Source organism: Erinaceus europaeus, chromosome 18 (genome assembly GCF_950295315.1).
Source record: "Erinaceus europaeus chromosome 18, mEriEur2.1, whole genome shotgun sequence".
NCBI classification, from domain to species: Eukaryota; Metazoa; Chordata; class Mammalia; order Eulipotyphla; family Erinaceidae; genus Erinaceus; species Erinaceus europaeus.
The window spans coordinates 518,003-535,870 of NC_080179.1; the positions used below are offsets into that span (position 1 = coordinate 518,003).

The following is a 17,868-nucleotide window of genomic DNA, read 5'->3' on the forward strand; positions in this document are numbered from 1 at the left end:
TATGACAGTGAATCTCCTGAGTGGAAACTACCATGGTTTCTCCGTTGAGCTACCAAAATGGTGCTCGGCGTGCTGTCACTTTTCCTTGCTGACTCCAGTAGCTGAGGATGCATGTTGTCTGTTCGCCACGTCTAGTTCTAGTAGCAGGCGTTTAACAGCAGTGATGTGTAGCCCCGAGTCTAGGTTGCAGAGTAAAGGGAATTTGAGAGCCTTAGAGAAATGGCAGAATATACACAAGGCGAAGCCTGAATGTCTTTGTAATGACAGAAAATAAGCGACTGAGCAAAAAAGAAAGGAGTGGTGATGGTTTGTTCAAGGGACTTGAACACCAGCTCCCAGGAGACACAGCGAGTGTGCACGCGTGTGATGCAGAACAGATGCTTGGCTGCTGGAAGCGGACCAGCCGACCTGCTAAACCAGAAGCTGTGCAGAAGCTCTCCGAGGACTCAGCCTGACCCGCTCCCTGGCGACGCTGTGTGCATAGTGACTTTCTTCCAGGTTGTCTGGGGCGGACGTGAAGGAGGAGATCAGTTCACAGAAGTGTCCTGAGGACACTCATCCAGGAGATCAGACATTAAAGCCAGCAGTCAGACTTCGAATGACGCTTTAGGGGCCAGGCGGTGGCGCACCTGATTAAGCACACACATCACAGTGCACAAGGACCCAGGTTCAAGCCCCCCGTCCTTACCTGCAGGAAGAAAGCTTCAAATGGGTGAAGCAGGGCTGCAGGTGTCTGTCTGTCTCTCTTCCTCTCTATCTCCTCCTCCCTCTCAATTTCTTGCTGTCTCTGTCCAGTACTAAATAAGTGAATAAGAAAGACACTTTGCCTCTGTAGGATTTCTCCCGTAAGCTCATAAGGCCAGGCCAGTATGAGGAAAGTGTCAGATGAGAGCTAATCAGAGGACAGTATGCAGGAGACTTTACTGAGACTCCTACAAACTGTCCGGGTCATGAAAATGCAAAAGAGCCTGAAAACATGTCATAGTCAAGACGGGTATGAGGAAGGACAATGAAATGTGATGTGCTACCCTGGATGGAACCTTGAGACAAAAAACGGGGGAGCACAAAATAAGAACTGAAGAAACGCCCGTCTGTGTGGATTTCAGAGAGTAACAATTCATCAACATTGTCACGTCGATTGTGATTAACTATGTTAGTAAGCAGTAAACTCCGTGTGGGTACACAAAAATTACCCATGTTTGTCCTTTTTCTGAAAATCATAAATTACTCTCATAGGAAATATTTATTAAAAGGAAACATCCAGTCAGGATTAGGGGACATTTAGGAAATGTTTTCCTGAGTAACTTCTTATTTCCTAGATGTCTGGTGAGAGCCCATCACCGGGGTAGTTTTAGTTTGTGCGGACTGGACTTAACACCACAGAGTAACAAGCCCAAGAGATCAGATCCTTGGGAATCCAGCTGGTGCTGGTGTTGGTGTTGCATTGTGTTGAGTATTATCATTATTTTTAATTGTTAATTAATTAATTTATAAAATGGAAACACTGACAAGACCATAAGATAAGAGGGGTACAACTCCACACAGTTCCCACCACCAGTACTCCGTATCCCATCCCCTCCCCTGACAGCTTTCCTATTCTCTATCCCTCTGGGAGTATGGACCCAGGGGCATTGTGGGGAGCAGAAGGTGGAAGGTCTGGTTTCTGTAATTGCTTCCCCACTGAACATGGGCGTTGACAGGTGGATCCATACTCCCAGCCTGTCTCTCTCTTTCCCTAGTGGGGAAGAGCTCTGGGGAAGTGGAGCTCCAGGACACATTGGTGGGGTTGTCTGTCCAGGGAAGTCCGTTTGGCATCACAGTAGCATCGGGAACCTGGTGGCTACTGTGATGCCAAAAAAGAGTTAAGATATAAAGCCAAACAAATTGTTGACTAACCATGAACCTAAAGGCTGAATATTGCAGATGAAGATTTGGGGTCTCCATTTTGGAAATAGCTAGTCGTTCTATTTTAGGTCTATTCCAGAGGGCCCATGAGTATTATTTTGTCGTTCATGTCAACTTTGCTATCTGTGAGGAAACAGAACTTGGCAACTCTGCATTCTGTTTGATTCCATCCAGATGAGTATATCACCTGTGTGTCATAACCAGGCTCTTTCTTTACAATGATTTACAGGGCATAAAGAGAAGGGGTCTACTCTGAAGCCTCAGGTGTCTGTCTACCTGCACTCTAGAAAGGAGTGACTAGCAGATCCACAGGAGACTGTATCTGTGTTAAGCTGTTTCCTTGCAGATCCACAGGAGACTATATTTGTGTTAAGCTGTTTCCTTGCAGAAGTCAGAAACCTGAGAATTAGGTCGTTCCTGAAATGTGAGAACTGAGTCATAAAAAAAAGATGAGGAAGGTGTGATCATAAAAATACAGAGTGCTGCGAAGTCCAGATAAAGTAGAATTAATCCCAGAGTGTTGGAGTTGCCTAGACTCAACTGGAAAAAGCAGAAATAAGGTGTCTGGAGATGGAGCACCGGGTTAAGTACACACAGTACAAAGCACAAGGATCCACTAAGGGATCCCGGTTCGAGCACCCAGGTCCCCTCCTGCAGGGGCCGCTTCACAAGTGGTGAAGAAGGTCAGCAGGTTTCTATTTTTCTCACTCCCTTCCTTCCCCTCCTCTCTCAATTTCTCTCTGTTCTACCCAATATAAACAAAATAAAATAAAAGGCCACAGGAGCAGTAGATCTGTAGTGCAGGCACTGAGCCCCGTGATAACCCTGGAGGCAAAATAAATAAATAAAGCGGAGACACCACGTACTCATGTCTATGTGCTCGTTGACGAGAGACTCTTACTTCTTCAGAACGCTGCGTCAGGTCATGCTTGAACTTTTACGCAAAAAGTCAGCACTTTCCAGGTCAGCCGCTGTGTTCTAGTATCGCAGTTCTTTTCTGGCCACTGAAATTCCCACTCGACTTGATCTGGTTGTCTGTCCTGGCAGAAAAAGGGGAGGAGGGTGGAGGACAGAGAGGCAAAGTAGCTGGAGACTGAGTCATCCTAAGTGTGGTGGGAACTGGTGCACTGCGGTGGCCTAGTCCTGCAGGGCTTCAGTCTGGGCGGCTCTCTGAGGGTCAGTGCTGCTAACATTCTTACAATGAAAGCTTAGGCAGCTTCCAGAGTTAACTAGGTGGACGGTTCTGTTCTGAACCGGCAGGCATCCCAGCCCATTAACTGCTCAGTACCCCAGACAGCAAGGAAAGAATGGCTTGGGTAAAGGGAGGATGTTGGCAGTGGTCACCTCACTGTTGTTTCCCCCCCGTCGGGCTAGCTTCGCGGGCGGGAGACAAACGACCAGGGACTCATGGCTGAGCTGGGAAGCAGTATCTCATTTATTCATCAGATACATCGCCTTTTATGCATCTCTTCACCGGAAGTGGCAAGGGAAAGGAAATGACTAGGAGAAGGGGCCGAGCAAAAAAAAAAAAAGAGTGCAAACAGAACATAGCAAGCTTCCATCTAACCAGTGGGGTTTGCACCAATACCCTGCAGGCAGGGCGGGACCCAGGTAAAACAGTGGTTATGTAAATAGACCACATCATATGTAATACAAGTGAACCTAATGTGATGATCAAAACAGAAGGTCTTAGAAGCAGAATTTAGAAGCATACCAACACCCCCCTCCAAGGCTGACTCAGTAAAAGGCACTTTCCTCTAAGAGAGAATGGGCTCGTTATGTGTAAGGTGCCCTCTGCCATCAGTCACCTGTTTTGCAAAGCCATACTTAGTCTAGGGAGGGTGTGTGCAAACAGTCAGGTCAGGGCTGAGGAACAGATGTGCTGTTGCCGCAGAGACGGGAAATGAAAGTTGCAGGGCCAAAGAGATCTGGAACAGTTAGCTACGTCCTTGTTTATGAAGAAGCACCAGTTCTCACCTCTGGCTAGCCGGCTTCTCACTAGATGCTGCTGGTGTCTTCAGCTTGACCATCATTCCTCAGAAATCTGCAGACTCTCAAGTTAAGCGTCCCAGTGCTGCTTATCTTCTTTAGTTCATGTTTGCGTGCTAACACACACACACACACACACACACACACACACACACACACACACACACACACACACTGGAGAAGGGTCCTTCTGCATCTGCCCTTTAGCTTGAGGGAAATCGGATGGCCATAACCACTGTTTCCAGAATTCCTTCCTTACCAGAAAGTGTTCTCAGGTGGCCCTAGTCCTAACACTGCTGTCAATACCGGGGGGAGTCGGCAGTGTCTGCGTGGGCAGTGTGTACCTGAGCCAGCCTGTACCGGAGCAGAGCTCTGTCCTCCAGAAAACTTTGGAGAAATGATGGGGTGACTTCCCAGCGTCCCAGTCTTCGCTCATCTTACAGTCTGCTTCTGCTAGGGTCTGTTTCTTTCTGTGATTCTGACTCGAAAGTCAAGAGCAGAAGAATGCAGTCATTATTAGTTTTTTTAACATGACTTGCATCTCTGCTGAGATGGTGTTTAAGATGCTTTCTCAGCACGTGTGGGCCCAGGGGTACATGATCACCCTGAAGACATCTGTGCTCACTCTAAAGTGCCTTCCAAGACACTGCTGTGCAGCTACACACCCGTTGTCTGGGTTTCTGTATTTCCGTGCCAGGCCTGTAGCTGTGGAACCGACCTAGCTGGCAAAGCAGGAATGCAGTGAGTGATGCTCGTGGCTAAGTCACTTAACTGTGTGAGAGAAGTCGCCAAGACATCACAGGAACCACATGCACATGCCCTGCCAGGACATGTCTTCATGAATTAAGTAGACATAAAACTTGTAATTTACAACCTACTCTCAGACCTGCAGCACTAGGCTTTGGATCATAAGCAAATGGAAGTTTAAAAACTGTTCTGGCTGGAGACAGACCTCACCAGTGCTGCTAGACCGAAAACAGAAACAGTTAAAACCTGGCCAGTGTAGGAAGACACTTTCTTCCTGCTTGAAGAGCTACTGGCTTTATTCTCTCTTTGAAAAAAATAAAGTTAAAATCTGTCTTGCTTTTCAATTTAAGTCTTCTGGGGTAACTCAGCTACATTTGGGTGTTGTCACTAAGAAAGAACCAATCAGTGAGAGCTATCTTTGCTGTTTAACAAATGACTTCTGGGTATGGGTACAACATGGTCACATTACTCTACTTCCTAAGTCAAGCTTGGGCAGACTCGTTCACCTCACTGGATGTCAGGTAGCAAAGTCAGTAGCATTGATTTTCTTTAGAGAGCTTAACACGTTGATTCAGCCACAGACATGGTAGCCGGTATACTAGGCCTAGCACTTGAGATTCAAGAGTGAGAAGGTAGCACCCGCACCCTCGGTGGGTTTACTGTCCAGCTCTGTGTGCAGGCGGGGCGGGGACACACACACACATGCACACACACGCACACACATGCGTGCACACATACATGCGCACACATACATGCACACACACATACATGCACACACACGCACACGAACCCTGATGCACTCTGGCAACTGCGACGTTGTTAAAACTAAGACCTGAAGCTCAGAAATAGCTTTTTCTAGCTGAATACCACGTTGAGTTTCAAGCCGTCCAGAAGCCCATTTTATTTATACGGGTATCTCTCCACTGGAAGAGGCTGGCTCACGCTTCAGCTCTGGAGTCCCAATTCAACGTCTCTACCGAGTCCGGAACCCTCTGAGCGCAGCAGCCTCTGCAGACCCACCTCCACGCCACTGTGGCCACGTCTGTATAACTCTGGCCACTGCCTGAGATCACAAACACCCTAGATTATTTCCATTTTTCCTTGAAAGGATCTATTGTAAAGAGATATACAGAATACCTAGTAAGCCAGGTGTTCGTTCCTTTTTTAAAAAACATTTTTTTATCTGTTAATGAGAGGAATAGGAGAGATGGAGAGAGAGAGAGAGAGAGAGAGAGAGAGAGAGAGAGAGAGAGAGAACCAGACATCACTCTGGCACATGTGCTGCCAGGGATTGAACTCAGGACCTCATGCTAGAGAGACCAGCGTTTTATTCACTGTGCTACCTCCCGGACCACTAAGCCGGGTATTCTTTTAAAAGGTTTTGTTTTATTTTAACCAGAGAGTTACAGAGAAAGAGATACCAGATCCCTGCTCAGCTTTGGCCGATGCTGCTGCTGGGGATTGAACCTGGAACCCCAGCAGGAAAATCTTTCTCAGAACCATCATGCTGTCTCCCCAGTCCTTAAGCCAAATATTTTACTTTTTTTTTCTGCCTCTAGAATTACTGCTGGGGCTCGGTGCCAAACATTATGAATCCACTGTTCCTGGAGGCCATTTTTTCCATTTTGTTGAACAGGGCAGAGAGAAATTGAGAGAGGAAGAGAGATAGAGAGGGAGAGAGAAAGATAGGCCTGTTTCACCACTTGTGAAACATCCCCACTGCAGGTGGGGAGCTGTGGGGCTTGAACTCACATCCTTGTGAGGGTCCTTGTGCTTCGTACTGTGTGCACTTAACCAGGTGCACCACCACCTGCCCCCTCACCCCCGTAAACCAGGTATTTTATTAAAGTGACATTTACCTCCTTTCTTTTTGATAAAACTCAGTAAATGTTCTAGTAAAGGCTGTAAGTGTGGTCATTCTAAATGTAAACACTTTAGGCTTTGCAGACATTGCTCACAGACGCAACTCCAAGCAAGAGAGCAGCACCAGTCGTGGAAAATGGTCGCGGCTAGGTTCTGAAGTGTCTCCTTACAGAGCTAGGGGTGGGCCAGAGCAGGCCAGGGCTTGCCTGCCTCTGCTCTGTAAGCACCTTCTTGTTTGCCTTGATGAACGTTTAAAATTTGTTGGGAGATATGTCGCCTATAAAGAATAATGAACGTTAGGCGTGGAGCTCAGCGACCAGTGTCAAAACCAGGCTCCGTCTCAGTGTTCAGCGTGGAGGGGACTCCCTCCAACCTGCACTGTGCCTGTGAGCTGAAGGGGGCACACAAGGTCTCTCCTGCGCTGCTGTGTCGGTGGGCACTCTCTGGTTCTGGGAAGACACGGAGGTCTATTGACATTCACCATCAATAGAAGATCCAGGGGCAGGCAGTGGCACATTGTACTGAGTGCAAGGACCCCCACAAGGATCCAGGTTTGAACCCCCAGCTCCCCACCTGCAGGGGAGTCGCTTCACAAGTGGTGAAGCAGGTCTGCAGGTCTCTCACTCTCTCTCTCTCTCTCTCTCCCCCCTCCTCTCGCAATTTCTCTCTGTCCTGCCCAATGAAATGGAAAAAATGGACACATAGTGCCAGTAACGAGCCCCAACAAAAACCCTGGAGGGAAAAAGAAAATTCAAAGAGATTTTTACAGCTACAGAACTGGGTCCCCAAGAATTGAGTCTCACAACGTGAAATGTTAATGGAGAAAAGTGTGTGAAATCTGGCTGCAGGTGTTTACCAGAGAAAGCAAGCACAGGTCGGATGGGCCTGTCCGCGGGACATCGGTGAAAGGACTGAAGCACTAGCTGACCGGTTCATCGTGAGTCAACCGGCTGAGTGGCTGCTCCACACGACAGGCCTCCGTGGAGAGAAGCGCCCAGGATGAGTGAGCACTGCAGCCTGTGTGGACAGAACCGCACCTGACATGTCCTGACCAGCCCCCGCTCCCACCCCTCAGCCAGCCTCGACACACTGCAGAGCGTCCAGCAGAAGGGGGCCCAGTCCTGCTTGGGGGAAGTGGTGTCGCTTAGGCCGAGGGCACGGTAACAGAAAGAAGGAGCTGGAAAGCACCTGCTGTGTTCTGAGTACTCCTCTAGGCGCCAGAGTTGTCTCAGCTGGAGAAAAGCCACTTTTGAGGAGGAAGAGGAGGGAAGAATCCACAGTGTTTTCATTTCTGCATCATAGGCTTTCTGTCATCCACCCTGGAAGCTCCCCCCCCCAAGTGCTGTGTGGACTGCTGGTGTGAGAGATGGTTTCTACGCTTACACAGACTGACACTTATTACTTTAACGTGTATAGTTCTAAGTTAGTGTGCCGTAAGTGTTATCCATAAATATGTGTGCAAGATAGCTATCTTGAAAAACAAGCAAATTTAAAGTTGATTCGATGAAAATGTAAGCATATGCCGGCACATAGATCTTTTTATTTACTTCCTGGATAGAGACAGGGAAATGGAGAGGGAAGGGGAGGTGGAGATGTGAAGAGAGACAGACAGACACCTGCAGCCCTGTTTCACGGCTCGTGAATCTTTCCCCAGTAGGTGGGGATGGGGCTTGAACTGGGTCCTTGTGTGTTGTGGCATGTGTGCTGAACCAGGTACAGGGCCACCTGACCCCTGAATCTTTGAGTATGGAGAAAATCGAGGCCAATGTGTGGGTTAGCTGAAGCCCATTCTGTGTACCTTCCATTAAACTCTCAAGTAAAACGTTTAAATGCCATTTTGTGCTTCTTACTATGTCGCAGCTCACACTTGCACCCCCCACACACACACACACAGTCTCAGGCCAGAGACCCTTCCCACAGTCTCGGGTCAGAGATGTAAAATGCCTACCTTTCACATGTGCCTCTCGATCACATTCAGTGCCGGTCTGTTTACTCGCTGGCCTGTAGCATGGTCTCAGGTCTGCTGCTTGGAACGGGTCAGATTCTGGATCTAGACGTGAACGAGATTCGCAGCCACGGCCAGAGTTCTGTTGGTCTGAGATAACTTTGGTGTGTAGAGAATTAGACTTGTGGTGAATGTTTATCAGAAAATTAAATTTTGTAGAAAGTATGTGTAATGTATAGAAAACAAAATGATGACTGTGCTTCTCTGTGAATTTTCTTGAAGACTGGATTACAGCGGACCCTCCAGAGAGTTTTTCTTCCTAGTTTCAAGAGAACTGTTCAACCCGTACTATGGATTGTTTGAGTATTCGGCCAACGACACATACACAGTACAAATAAGTCCTATGTCTGCCTTTGTGGACAATCACCATGAGTGGTAAGTGCTATGCCTTCAACATTTCTGGATATCCTGTGCTATTAGTTTTTATAGAAATACGGACTTCTTTTTTTTATTCAATCATTTTGAAGGCTTATTTTTATCAGTGATGTAATACTGATTTACAGAATCACAAGATAACAGGTGTATGATCCACACAGTTCCCACCCTCAGAGCTCTGTGTTCGCTCCCCTCCACTGGAAACTGCAGTGGTTCCCACAAGGTCACCGACAGGGGCTGACTGTGTCTTCTCCATGTCCCGTGTGTGCACACATATGCACATCGCCCCATTTTCCCTGATGGTCCTGCCTTCACTCCCTTTCTAGGTCACCCCCACACTATTTCCACTTCCATGTGTCTTTCCCTTCTTCCTCTTTCTCTCAGATAAGAGAAATAGCACCTGGCTTCCAGTGGTGTTTTCCAGATCCACCTCCCTTTCAGTGACGACATAAAAAATAAGATTCCTGGTGGAGTGGGGGTTCAGTGCCTTCTGTTTACTTCCCTATCAAGTACCCCTCTGGGAGTACGAGCCAAATTCACCTCTCTCTCTCTCTCTCTCTCTCTCTCTCTCCCCACCCCCCATCTCTCCATGGTGCTGGGGATTGAAAGTAAGACACACTTGCCAGCTAAACCACGTCTCCAGCCTGAACCCAGATTTCTCTTAGCACATTTTTTTCAAACCTCAGAGAAAACTATATTTCAGTTAAGTTCCTCATTCCACCCTGATTTTGTTCTCAAATTTAAAGATTTTGGCAGTCTCCAAGCTGGAAATGGCTTGTGCTCCATAAAGTCAATTTTAAGTAAACCACGTAGAATTCAAAAGGTGGGTGTTCTTTTCCCATTGAAGTAAAGTTTCAGTTGATATTAGGTTCAGAGGGAGATCTCTCTCAACCCCTCTCCTCCTGTGAATGTCTCTGAGCTCTGAGGTGAGGTGTAGGGCGTGTGCTCACCCAGAGGTGGGGTGACCAGGGGTGGGGCTGGGGGAGAGGGCAGCTGGTGGTGCCCCAGGTGGTTGTGGTATTTGGCGAAGGAGGGAGGGGTGTAGGCAGGGGTGACTTAGAGGGTCTGGCTGTGGAAGAGCCCCGTCCGAAGGCTTTGCTGCAGGGATCACTCCTGAATTTCTCACTCAGAACTCACCAAGAGAAACTGGGGTAGGTTTCTCATCTGGGGCTCTTCCTGAAGGTTCAAATTCTACTGTTTTCGGCTCAGTTGACGCTTATTTTGTTGTCTTGCACTTATAGACTTTACGTATGTATGACTCCAGTTTTCATGGAGCTCTCCATTCCTGCTTCTAGTAAGCCGATGTGAGGCTGGGGCGGGGGTGAGCTGTGGGGTTAGTGACACGGCTGGAGGGCGTGAGCTGCAGGGCCGGCTGAGCTGCAGATCCTGTTTAGACTACAGTGGGGATCCCTCTGCCCTGTGACGTCTGAACTGAAGTGGACATAAAGGAGCTCACTGCTGGCCATTCATCTTAGGCGGCCGGCCACTCCTGAAGTTAAACGGGGAACGTGAGGAACCTCAGTGTTTGGGGAAGACATCAGACTTCTAAAGAGCTAGAAACTTGAGGACTTTTGAAAGAAAACCAAGTGTACATCTCAGTCAGCAAATCCTCGTCATGACAGATATGTTGAATAAAGTTTCCAGGATGATTCAGAACAGAAGTGAGCCTTGAAACTTTAGAGAACATAGTGTCCCCTGAAGAAACTCCCCTCAAATGACCACTTGCTCCATTCTTGGATGGTGACAATTTTCATCTGGAGAAAATAAGAATAGGGACTTTCTTAATCTGAGGCTCGGTCTTCCCTCAAGAGAAAATTGCTTCTGGATCTGTGTTAGAAAGATTCTGCTAGGGCTCAGGAGACAGTTATGAAAAACAGCCTTCATGCTTGAAATTCTCAGGTCCAGCCTCAGTCCCCAGCACCACCAGAAGCCAGAACTGAGCAGCAGCACTTATTTTCTGCAAAAAAAAAAAAAAAAAAGAACTTTCTTTTTTTTAAAGAAAAAGAAAAAAAAAGGAAAAGGAAGGGAAGGGAGTGGAGGGGAGGGGAGGGGAGGGGAGGGAAGGGAAGGGGAGGGAAGGGAAATGAAGGGAAGGGAGGGAAGGGAGGGAGGGGAGGGGAAGGGAGGGAGGGGAGGGAAGGGAAGGGAGGGGAAGGGAAGGGAGGGAAGGGAGGGAAGGGAAGGGAGGGAAGGGAGGGGAGGGGAGGGAAGGGAGGGGAGGGAGGGGAGGGAAGGGAAGGGAGGGAAGGGAGGGGAGGGAAGGGAAGGGAGGGGAGGGAAGGGAAGGGAAGGGGAGGGAGGGGAGGGAGGGGAGGGAAGGGAAGGGAGGGAAGGGAGGGAAGGGAAGGGAGGGGAGGGAAGGGAAGGGAGGGGAGGGAGGGGAGGGAAGGGAAGGGAGGGGAGGGAAGGGAGGGAAGGGAAGGGAGGGGAGGGGAGGGGAGGGAAGGGAAGGGAGGGGAAGGAAAGGGAGGGGAGGGAAGGGAAGGGAGGGGAAGGAAAGGGAGGGGAGGGAAGGGAAGGGGAGGGAAGGGAGGGGAAGGAAAGGGAAGGGAGGGGAGGGAAGGGAAGGGAAGGGAGGGAAGGGAAGGGAAGGGAGGGAAGGGAAGGAAGGGAAGGGAAGGGAGGGAAGGGAAGGGAGGGGAGGGAGGGGAGGGGAGGGAAGGGAAGGGAAGGGAGAGGAAGGAAAGGAAAGGGAGGGGAGGGGAGGGGAGGGAAGGGAAGGGAAGGGAAGGGAAGGGAAGGGAAGGGAAGGGAAGGGAAGGGAAGGGAAGGGAAGGGAAGGGAGACCCTGCTAGCGTTCATGCCTGACATTCAAACTAGAAGAAAGCTATCCCACTGCCAGCCCCAGGTCCCACCTGGGACACCTCACCGACAGGCTTGCTTCGTGGAGTGCTGCAAGGTGGGCGCGAGTGGCACGCGATAAAGGCCGGGGGGGGGGCGCCACAGGTTTCTTTAACAAGCAGGTAAAGTGTCAGCTGGAGATGCAGCTTCAGGCCCGGCAGCCGGACATGGACCCTGCAGGCAGTTGTTCTCGGACACGACCCGATGGCTAGAGCCGGGAGACGCTCTGGAGGGCAGACTGGGCCACCTAGAAAGCTTAGCCTTGGACATGTAGTTACCTCCTGCCTTCCCTTCACAGGTTCCGGTTCAGTGGCAGGATCCTTGGTCTTGCACTGATACACCAGTATTTGCTGGATGCCTTCTTCACCCGGCCTTTTTACAAGGCTCTTCTCAGAATGTAAGCAGATTCCTCTTGCTTATGTTGTTATCATGTACGAATACAATGTTTCCTTTATTGAGAAGGGCTTTTGTCAGGTCTTTATCTCAGATCTGTTATTAAAATTAACAGGGCTTTAAACTTCTGAAACTAATACATCTCAAATACAGTTCCTGTATTTTTCCTGCCTTTGATCTTCATTCCTCCCAGTCTTAAGTTTCGCTTCACTCCAGATAGTTTATCCTCATTTGTTGTAACACATGTTTCTTTAAAAGAATGGTACTTCAAATACAGCACTGAAATTCCTGTGGTATTAATGCCAATTATTAATAGAACAGTTGTGGGCTAGTCTTAGTGACTCACAGCCTCGACTCCACATAAACCTCTATCCTTTATGAGACGAGCTTTATATTTTGCTTGGTACTATCCCTCTGCTGCTCCAAAGTTTTATCCTCTCTGCCCTGCTTTTTGCTTGTTTGTTAGAGGTAGACTTTGACACCTTTTTTCCCTTGAGCCCTCCATATATACAAGACAGTTACTTAGACGCCAGGGGCAAATTTTAGCATTCATAGAACTTTTTCTTCATTGTTGCCGTAAGGAAAGATTACAATTATTGCAAGAAGTTGTAGAGCAAACAGTTTCTGTCCTATAATCAGTAATTGCTTACAAGGCTGAACAGAAGGCAGCTGTCTGTGGGGAGAAGCTCAGGCTTGTACCAAAAGTGAACAGAATCACTGCTCAGTACTGGTCATTTTCTTTTCTTATGATTTTTTGTTTATTTTATTGATTTAATGATGATCAGCAAGACTATAGGATAAGAGGAGCACAATTCCACACAATTCCAACCACCAGAGTTCCACATCCCATCCCCTCCATTGGAAGCTTCCTTATTCTTTATCCCTTTGGGAGTCTGGACCCAGGGTCATTTTGGGGAGCAGAAGGTGGGAGTTCTGGCTTCTGTCACTGCTTCTCTGCTGGACATGGGTGTTGGCGGGTGGCTCCACACCCCCGGCCTGTCTGTCTGTCCCTAGTGGGGCAGGGCTCTGGGGAGGGGAGTTTCTGGGACACCTTGGTGAGGTCGTCTGTCCAGGGAAGTCAGGTTGGTGTCATGGCGGTGTCTGCAGCTTGGTGGCTGTAAAACAGTAAGATATAAAGCACGAAAAATTGTTTGATAATCAGAAACCTACAGGTAAGACTAGAACAGATGAGATTTGGGGTCTCCATCTTGGAAATAGTTAGGAAGTCTATTTTAGGTACGTTTCAAGGGGCTCATGACTTTGCCATTTTATTTTCTGAGCCCATGTACCTTTCTGGAATGTAGAAGGCTAGTCTTCAAATGTAAGACTGTAGAGGGCTAAGTGGGAAAATGTTTGCCTGTCTTGCTTGAAGCCCCAGGCAGCTGAGCACTGCCCATGCTTCCCTGGCCGCCCGGCGCATTCTGCACCTCCCGCTTCTGGCTTCTGTTGTCTTAAAAGCATCTCCTCACTTTAAACTTCTAAGGAGCAGTTTATGGCGACAGTTTATATGCTCTCCACAGGTGGTGGCCGGGCTCCTCTCAGTAAGCCAAGGAAGCTTTTTAAAAGCAATGAAAGCACGAGAGAAGTATGGATCATTATAATTGTAGGAAGAAGTCCTGGTTCTCTGTTTTCAGAACTGCAGGAAAAAAAAAAAAAAATCAGAGCCATAAAGAATAAGGGAGTGTATGTGACATGAATCAGAGACTCTTGGTATTTTTTTTTGGAGGGAACGGGAATTAAATGACAGTGTGGAAATGTACAAGAGACTTCTAGTTAAAAGAACAGCATTTTAAGGTAGAGTAGTAATGAGTCCAAGCCCTGTTGAGCCTGAGCTATCAGCCTGAGTTTCAGTTCCCGCCACTGGCCTTAGTTGCCTTTAATGAGGCTAGTGGCAGCTGCTCCTTGCATTTCACCTCTGCATCTGGGGCCCCGTAGGGCCTTGTCCTCAGCGTGGATCAACAACGATAGAGAATGTTCCATCCTGCGAAGGGAGGCTGGACAACAGACTCTATGCTAGACCTGAGGAAGATGGGTCCTGATATTGGGGCAGCTTGGAACGTTCCTACTCATGATCATGACCACAGACTGTGAGCTCAGATCTACAGGGATGCAGAGGTCATGCAGGCTCCTAAGCTGAATATGGGCCCCAGATCACATCAAATCGATGGGGTTTACAGTCAACAATATTTATACCCCTTTCCCATATTTGGGAGCTACTCTCTTCCCTGATCCAGCTTTCTGGTCCTTTTACCAGCCATGACATCATCTCCCCAGACAATAATTGGATCCACCTGCATATCAGATTTCAGGCTCAGGGAAAAAGAAAAAAAAAAAAAAAAAAAACTAGTATAGCCACAGGCCCTTTGGAATATAACAAAAACATGCCTACTAGCTATCTACAAAATGGAGGCCCCCTCAACAATTCATCTGCACTATTCCAGCCTTTAGGTTCATGATTAGTCAACAACTTGTTCGGCTTTGTATCTTAACTCTCTTTTCAGCCACCAAGTTCCAGATGCCAGCATGATGCCGACCAGACTTCCCCGGACAGACAACCCCACCAATGTGTCCTGGAGCTCGGCTTCCCCAGAGCCCTGCCCCACTAGGGAAAGAGAGAGACAGGCTGGGAGTATGGATCCACCTGCCAACACCCATGTTCAGCGGGGAAACAATTACAGAAACCAGACCTTCCACCTTCTGCATCCCACAGTGACCCTGGGTCCATACTCCCAGAGGGATAGAGAATAGGAAAGCTGTCAGGGGAGGGGTTGGGATACGGAGTTCTGGTGGTGGGAACTGTGTGGAGTTGTACCCCCTTTTATGCTATGGTTTTGTCCGTGTTTCCTTTTTATAAATAAATTAATAAAAAAAAGGACAGAGTGAGTGATTCTGGAGACATTTGCATAGCCTTGAGTTTTAGATTCAGCGCCACATCCCTAAATTATTTCACTGCTAGGGCTACTTGACTAAGACCATTCTAGGCGTCGCTGACTAGCTGATCTCTTTGTTGTCTTTCATCCTTTCCCCTTGACTCTGGAATTGTGCTAATGGTCATGCCTGCACACTTGTTTCTTAGTTTATGTGACCTTAGTGATCTGGAGTACCTTGATGAAGAGTTCCACCAGAGCCTGCAGTGGATGAAAGACAATGATATCCATGATATCTTGGACCTCACGTTCACTGTGAATGAAGAAGTTTTTGGCCAGGTCTGTGCATTTGAACCCCTGATGACAAAGTGTGAAATTCAAAGGATATTTATTGGTTGGTAAAAAATTACAGCAGCCATGGGGCCAGGTGGTTGTGCACCTGGTTGAGCGCACATGTTACAGTGCTAAAGGACTTGGGTTCAAGCCCCCGGTCCCCACCTGCAGGGGAAAAGCTTCACGAGTGGTGAAGCAGGGCTGCAGTGTCTCTCTGTTTCTCTCCCTCTCTGTCACCCACTTCCTTCTTGATTTCTGGCTGTCTCTGTCCAAAAGATAAATAAAGATAAAGTTGTCCATACAAGATGTTAGCATGTACCTCATATAAGATAGTTTTGGAAAAAAAAAAATCCATGCTACCCCAGAGGGGGTTAGAGCTATTTAACTTACATTGAAATTTAAGAACTGAAATTCATTGTTTTGACGCTGAAGAAAGATAGTGTCTTGTGAAGACTTAAAAACTTTTTTTTCCCAAAATAGGTGACAAGGTTGATAAAGAGACTTCTTTCAGAGGCCCAGGAGGTAGATGCAGTGCGAAATTTGCTTTAGTTTCCGACACAGCATGTGCCCGAGTGATGCTCTGGCTCCTCTCTTTTCTCTCTCTGATAAACAGATTTCTAAGATATTTCTCCCAGAAATTACATGTAATTTGATAGGTAAATTATTATTTAGACGATATATAGCTGAATTTCACATATTTTGGAAGGATCTCAAATTAACATTCACTCATGTAATTTTGCTTCTTTAAAATAAATATTTAAGTTTTGGCTATTTTAGAGGATATTTTTATTCTGATCTCAGATTACTGAACGTGAATTAAAACCAGGGGGTGCCAATATCCCTGTCACAGAAAAGAACAAGAAGGAATACATCGAGAGGATGGTGAAGTGGAGGATCGAGAGGGGCGTGGTGCAGCAGACCGAGAGCTTAGTGCGCGGCTTCTATGAGGTGACGCGGGGCAGGGCAGCTGCCGGGACTCCTTCACTGGCCTGTCTCAGTGGACGGGTCCAGAGTTCATCTGACTTCATTTAATAGGCATGCAAGATTTCCAGCTTCCTTTGGCTGTATGTAATCTATTGCTCTTTTAATTAAAAGGAATCCAGTTATTTTTTTTCTCTAAATGTTTTAAGAATGCACAAAAAAAAAAAGGATGAAACTTATTTTTCTATTCTAAGACACCACTGAATTTAAACATGGCACTTAGGCAGGTAAAAATATATTAAAAAACAGGGCAGGGGGACACAGTGAAATTTGAGCTAACTGACTAACAGATTTGACTAACAAAGGTGACTTTGGGCTAGGGGGATGAGAGGTGAGGAGGAGGGTGTCTGGTACCCAGGATGTGCTGGTGGGAGGAGCGCTGTCACAGGTAGATGAGGCAGGGCCATCCTGAGAGGAATCTGGTAACAACTGTCCTCCACAGCTGCACTCCAATTTCCCCAGTGACAACGGTGGGGAAATAGAGATTGTGGCAATAAAGTGACCAGGATTCAACTAGCATTTGCAATTCAGTGGTCACTGATGCCATAAAAGTCACAGCTTCTTACTCATGTGTAGATGAAGGGGACCAAATATCATGTTTGAAAGGCTTAGTGACATTGTCTGAGGGCCAAGGTGAGTGGTTGCCAGTGTTCCGTGGGGTTTCCCTCGGAGCGGATAAATAGGTAGATCTTCCAAAAGAAAACAAACAAACCAGGAATAATCAGTGGTCCAATTTCACTCTGTGTCCCCTCCACCCTGTTTTTTTTGTTGTTTTTTTTTACTTGCCTAAGTGCCATGTCTTAAATTCAGTGGTATCTTAGAATAGGAACATAAATTTTGCCTCTTTCTTCCTCTCTTTCTTTCTTCTTTCCTTTCTTTCTCTTTCTTTCTTTCTTTCTTTCTTTCTTTCTTTCTTTCTTTCTTTCTTTCTTTCTTTCTTTCTTTCTTTCTTTCTTGTGCATTCTTAAAACACTTAGAGAAAAAGTTCTCTTGAGGTCATTCTCACCAACAGGAAACTGAAAGCTTTGCAGTGAGCGTTCGTATTCTTCAAGCCCTGTGTCTTCTTGTCCTAATGAGACTTCATTTCAGCTGTGATGTCTCCTGGTTGGTCAACCTCACCCTGTACTGTTTTCATGCTCCAGGTGGTGGATGCCAGACTGGTGTCTGTCTTTGATGCAAGAGAACTGGAACTGGTGATTGCAGGCACGGCCGAGATAGACTTGAGTGACTGGAGAAACAACACAGAATATAGAGGAGGTAAATTGTGACTCGCCCGTGGCTGTTTGTCAGTTTCAAGTTGGAGAGAGGCAGATATCTCAGCATGCTGGGCGGAATCTGGGCAGTGAAGTCCCAGTCCTTGGACTGTAACCACAGGGCTTATGCATTCTTTAAACCTTGGGCAGAGCACATTGCCTTCTTCTCCTACTTAGCTCACTTGTCTAGTGGAAGAACTGTTTTCACACTGTGTCAGGGTGTCATAACTCGTAACTGTTGATGAAGACATGGAACCATGGGAACACTGATCACTCATTTGATTGTACTGTTAGTGAAGCCCCAAGGAGCTTACAT

At 47.4% G+C, this 17,868-nt stretch overlaps 1 protein-coding gene across 10 annotated transcripts in view; it reads left to right on the forward strand.

Annotated features, from left to right (window-relative positions):
• The window catches only part of HECW2 (HECT, C2 and WW domain containing E3 ubiquitin protein ligase 2), a 297,990-nt gene that overhangs the window by 255,162 nt on the left and 24,960 nt on the right, over window positions 1-17,868 (forward strand). For 8 of the 10 annotated variants that reach the window (XR_009545901.1, XM_060177545.1, XM_060177541.1 and 5 more), the window contains 5 exons: window positions 8,732-8,884; window positions 12,024-12,122; window positions 15,195-15,324; window positions 16,120-16,266; window positions 17,442-17,556. Coding sequence is in view for 8 of the 10 variants with exons in the window: in XM_060177545.1 (XP_060033528.1) it covers window positions 8,732-8,884; window positions 12,024-12,122; window positions 15,195-15,324; window positions 16,120-16,266; window positions 17,442-17,556 (644 nt within the window). In the remaining 2 variants the exon portion in view is untranslated. The other 2 variants (XR_009545902.1, XM_060177546.1) reach the window with 2 other exon arrangements.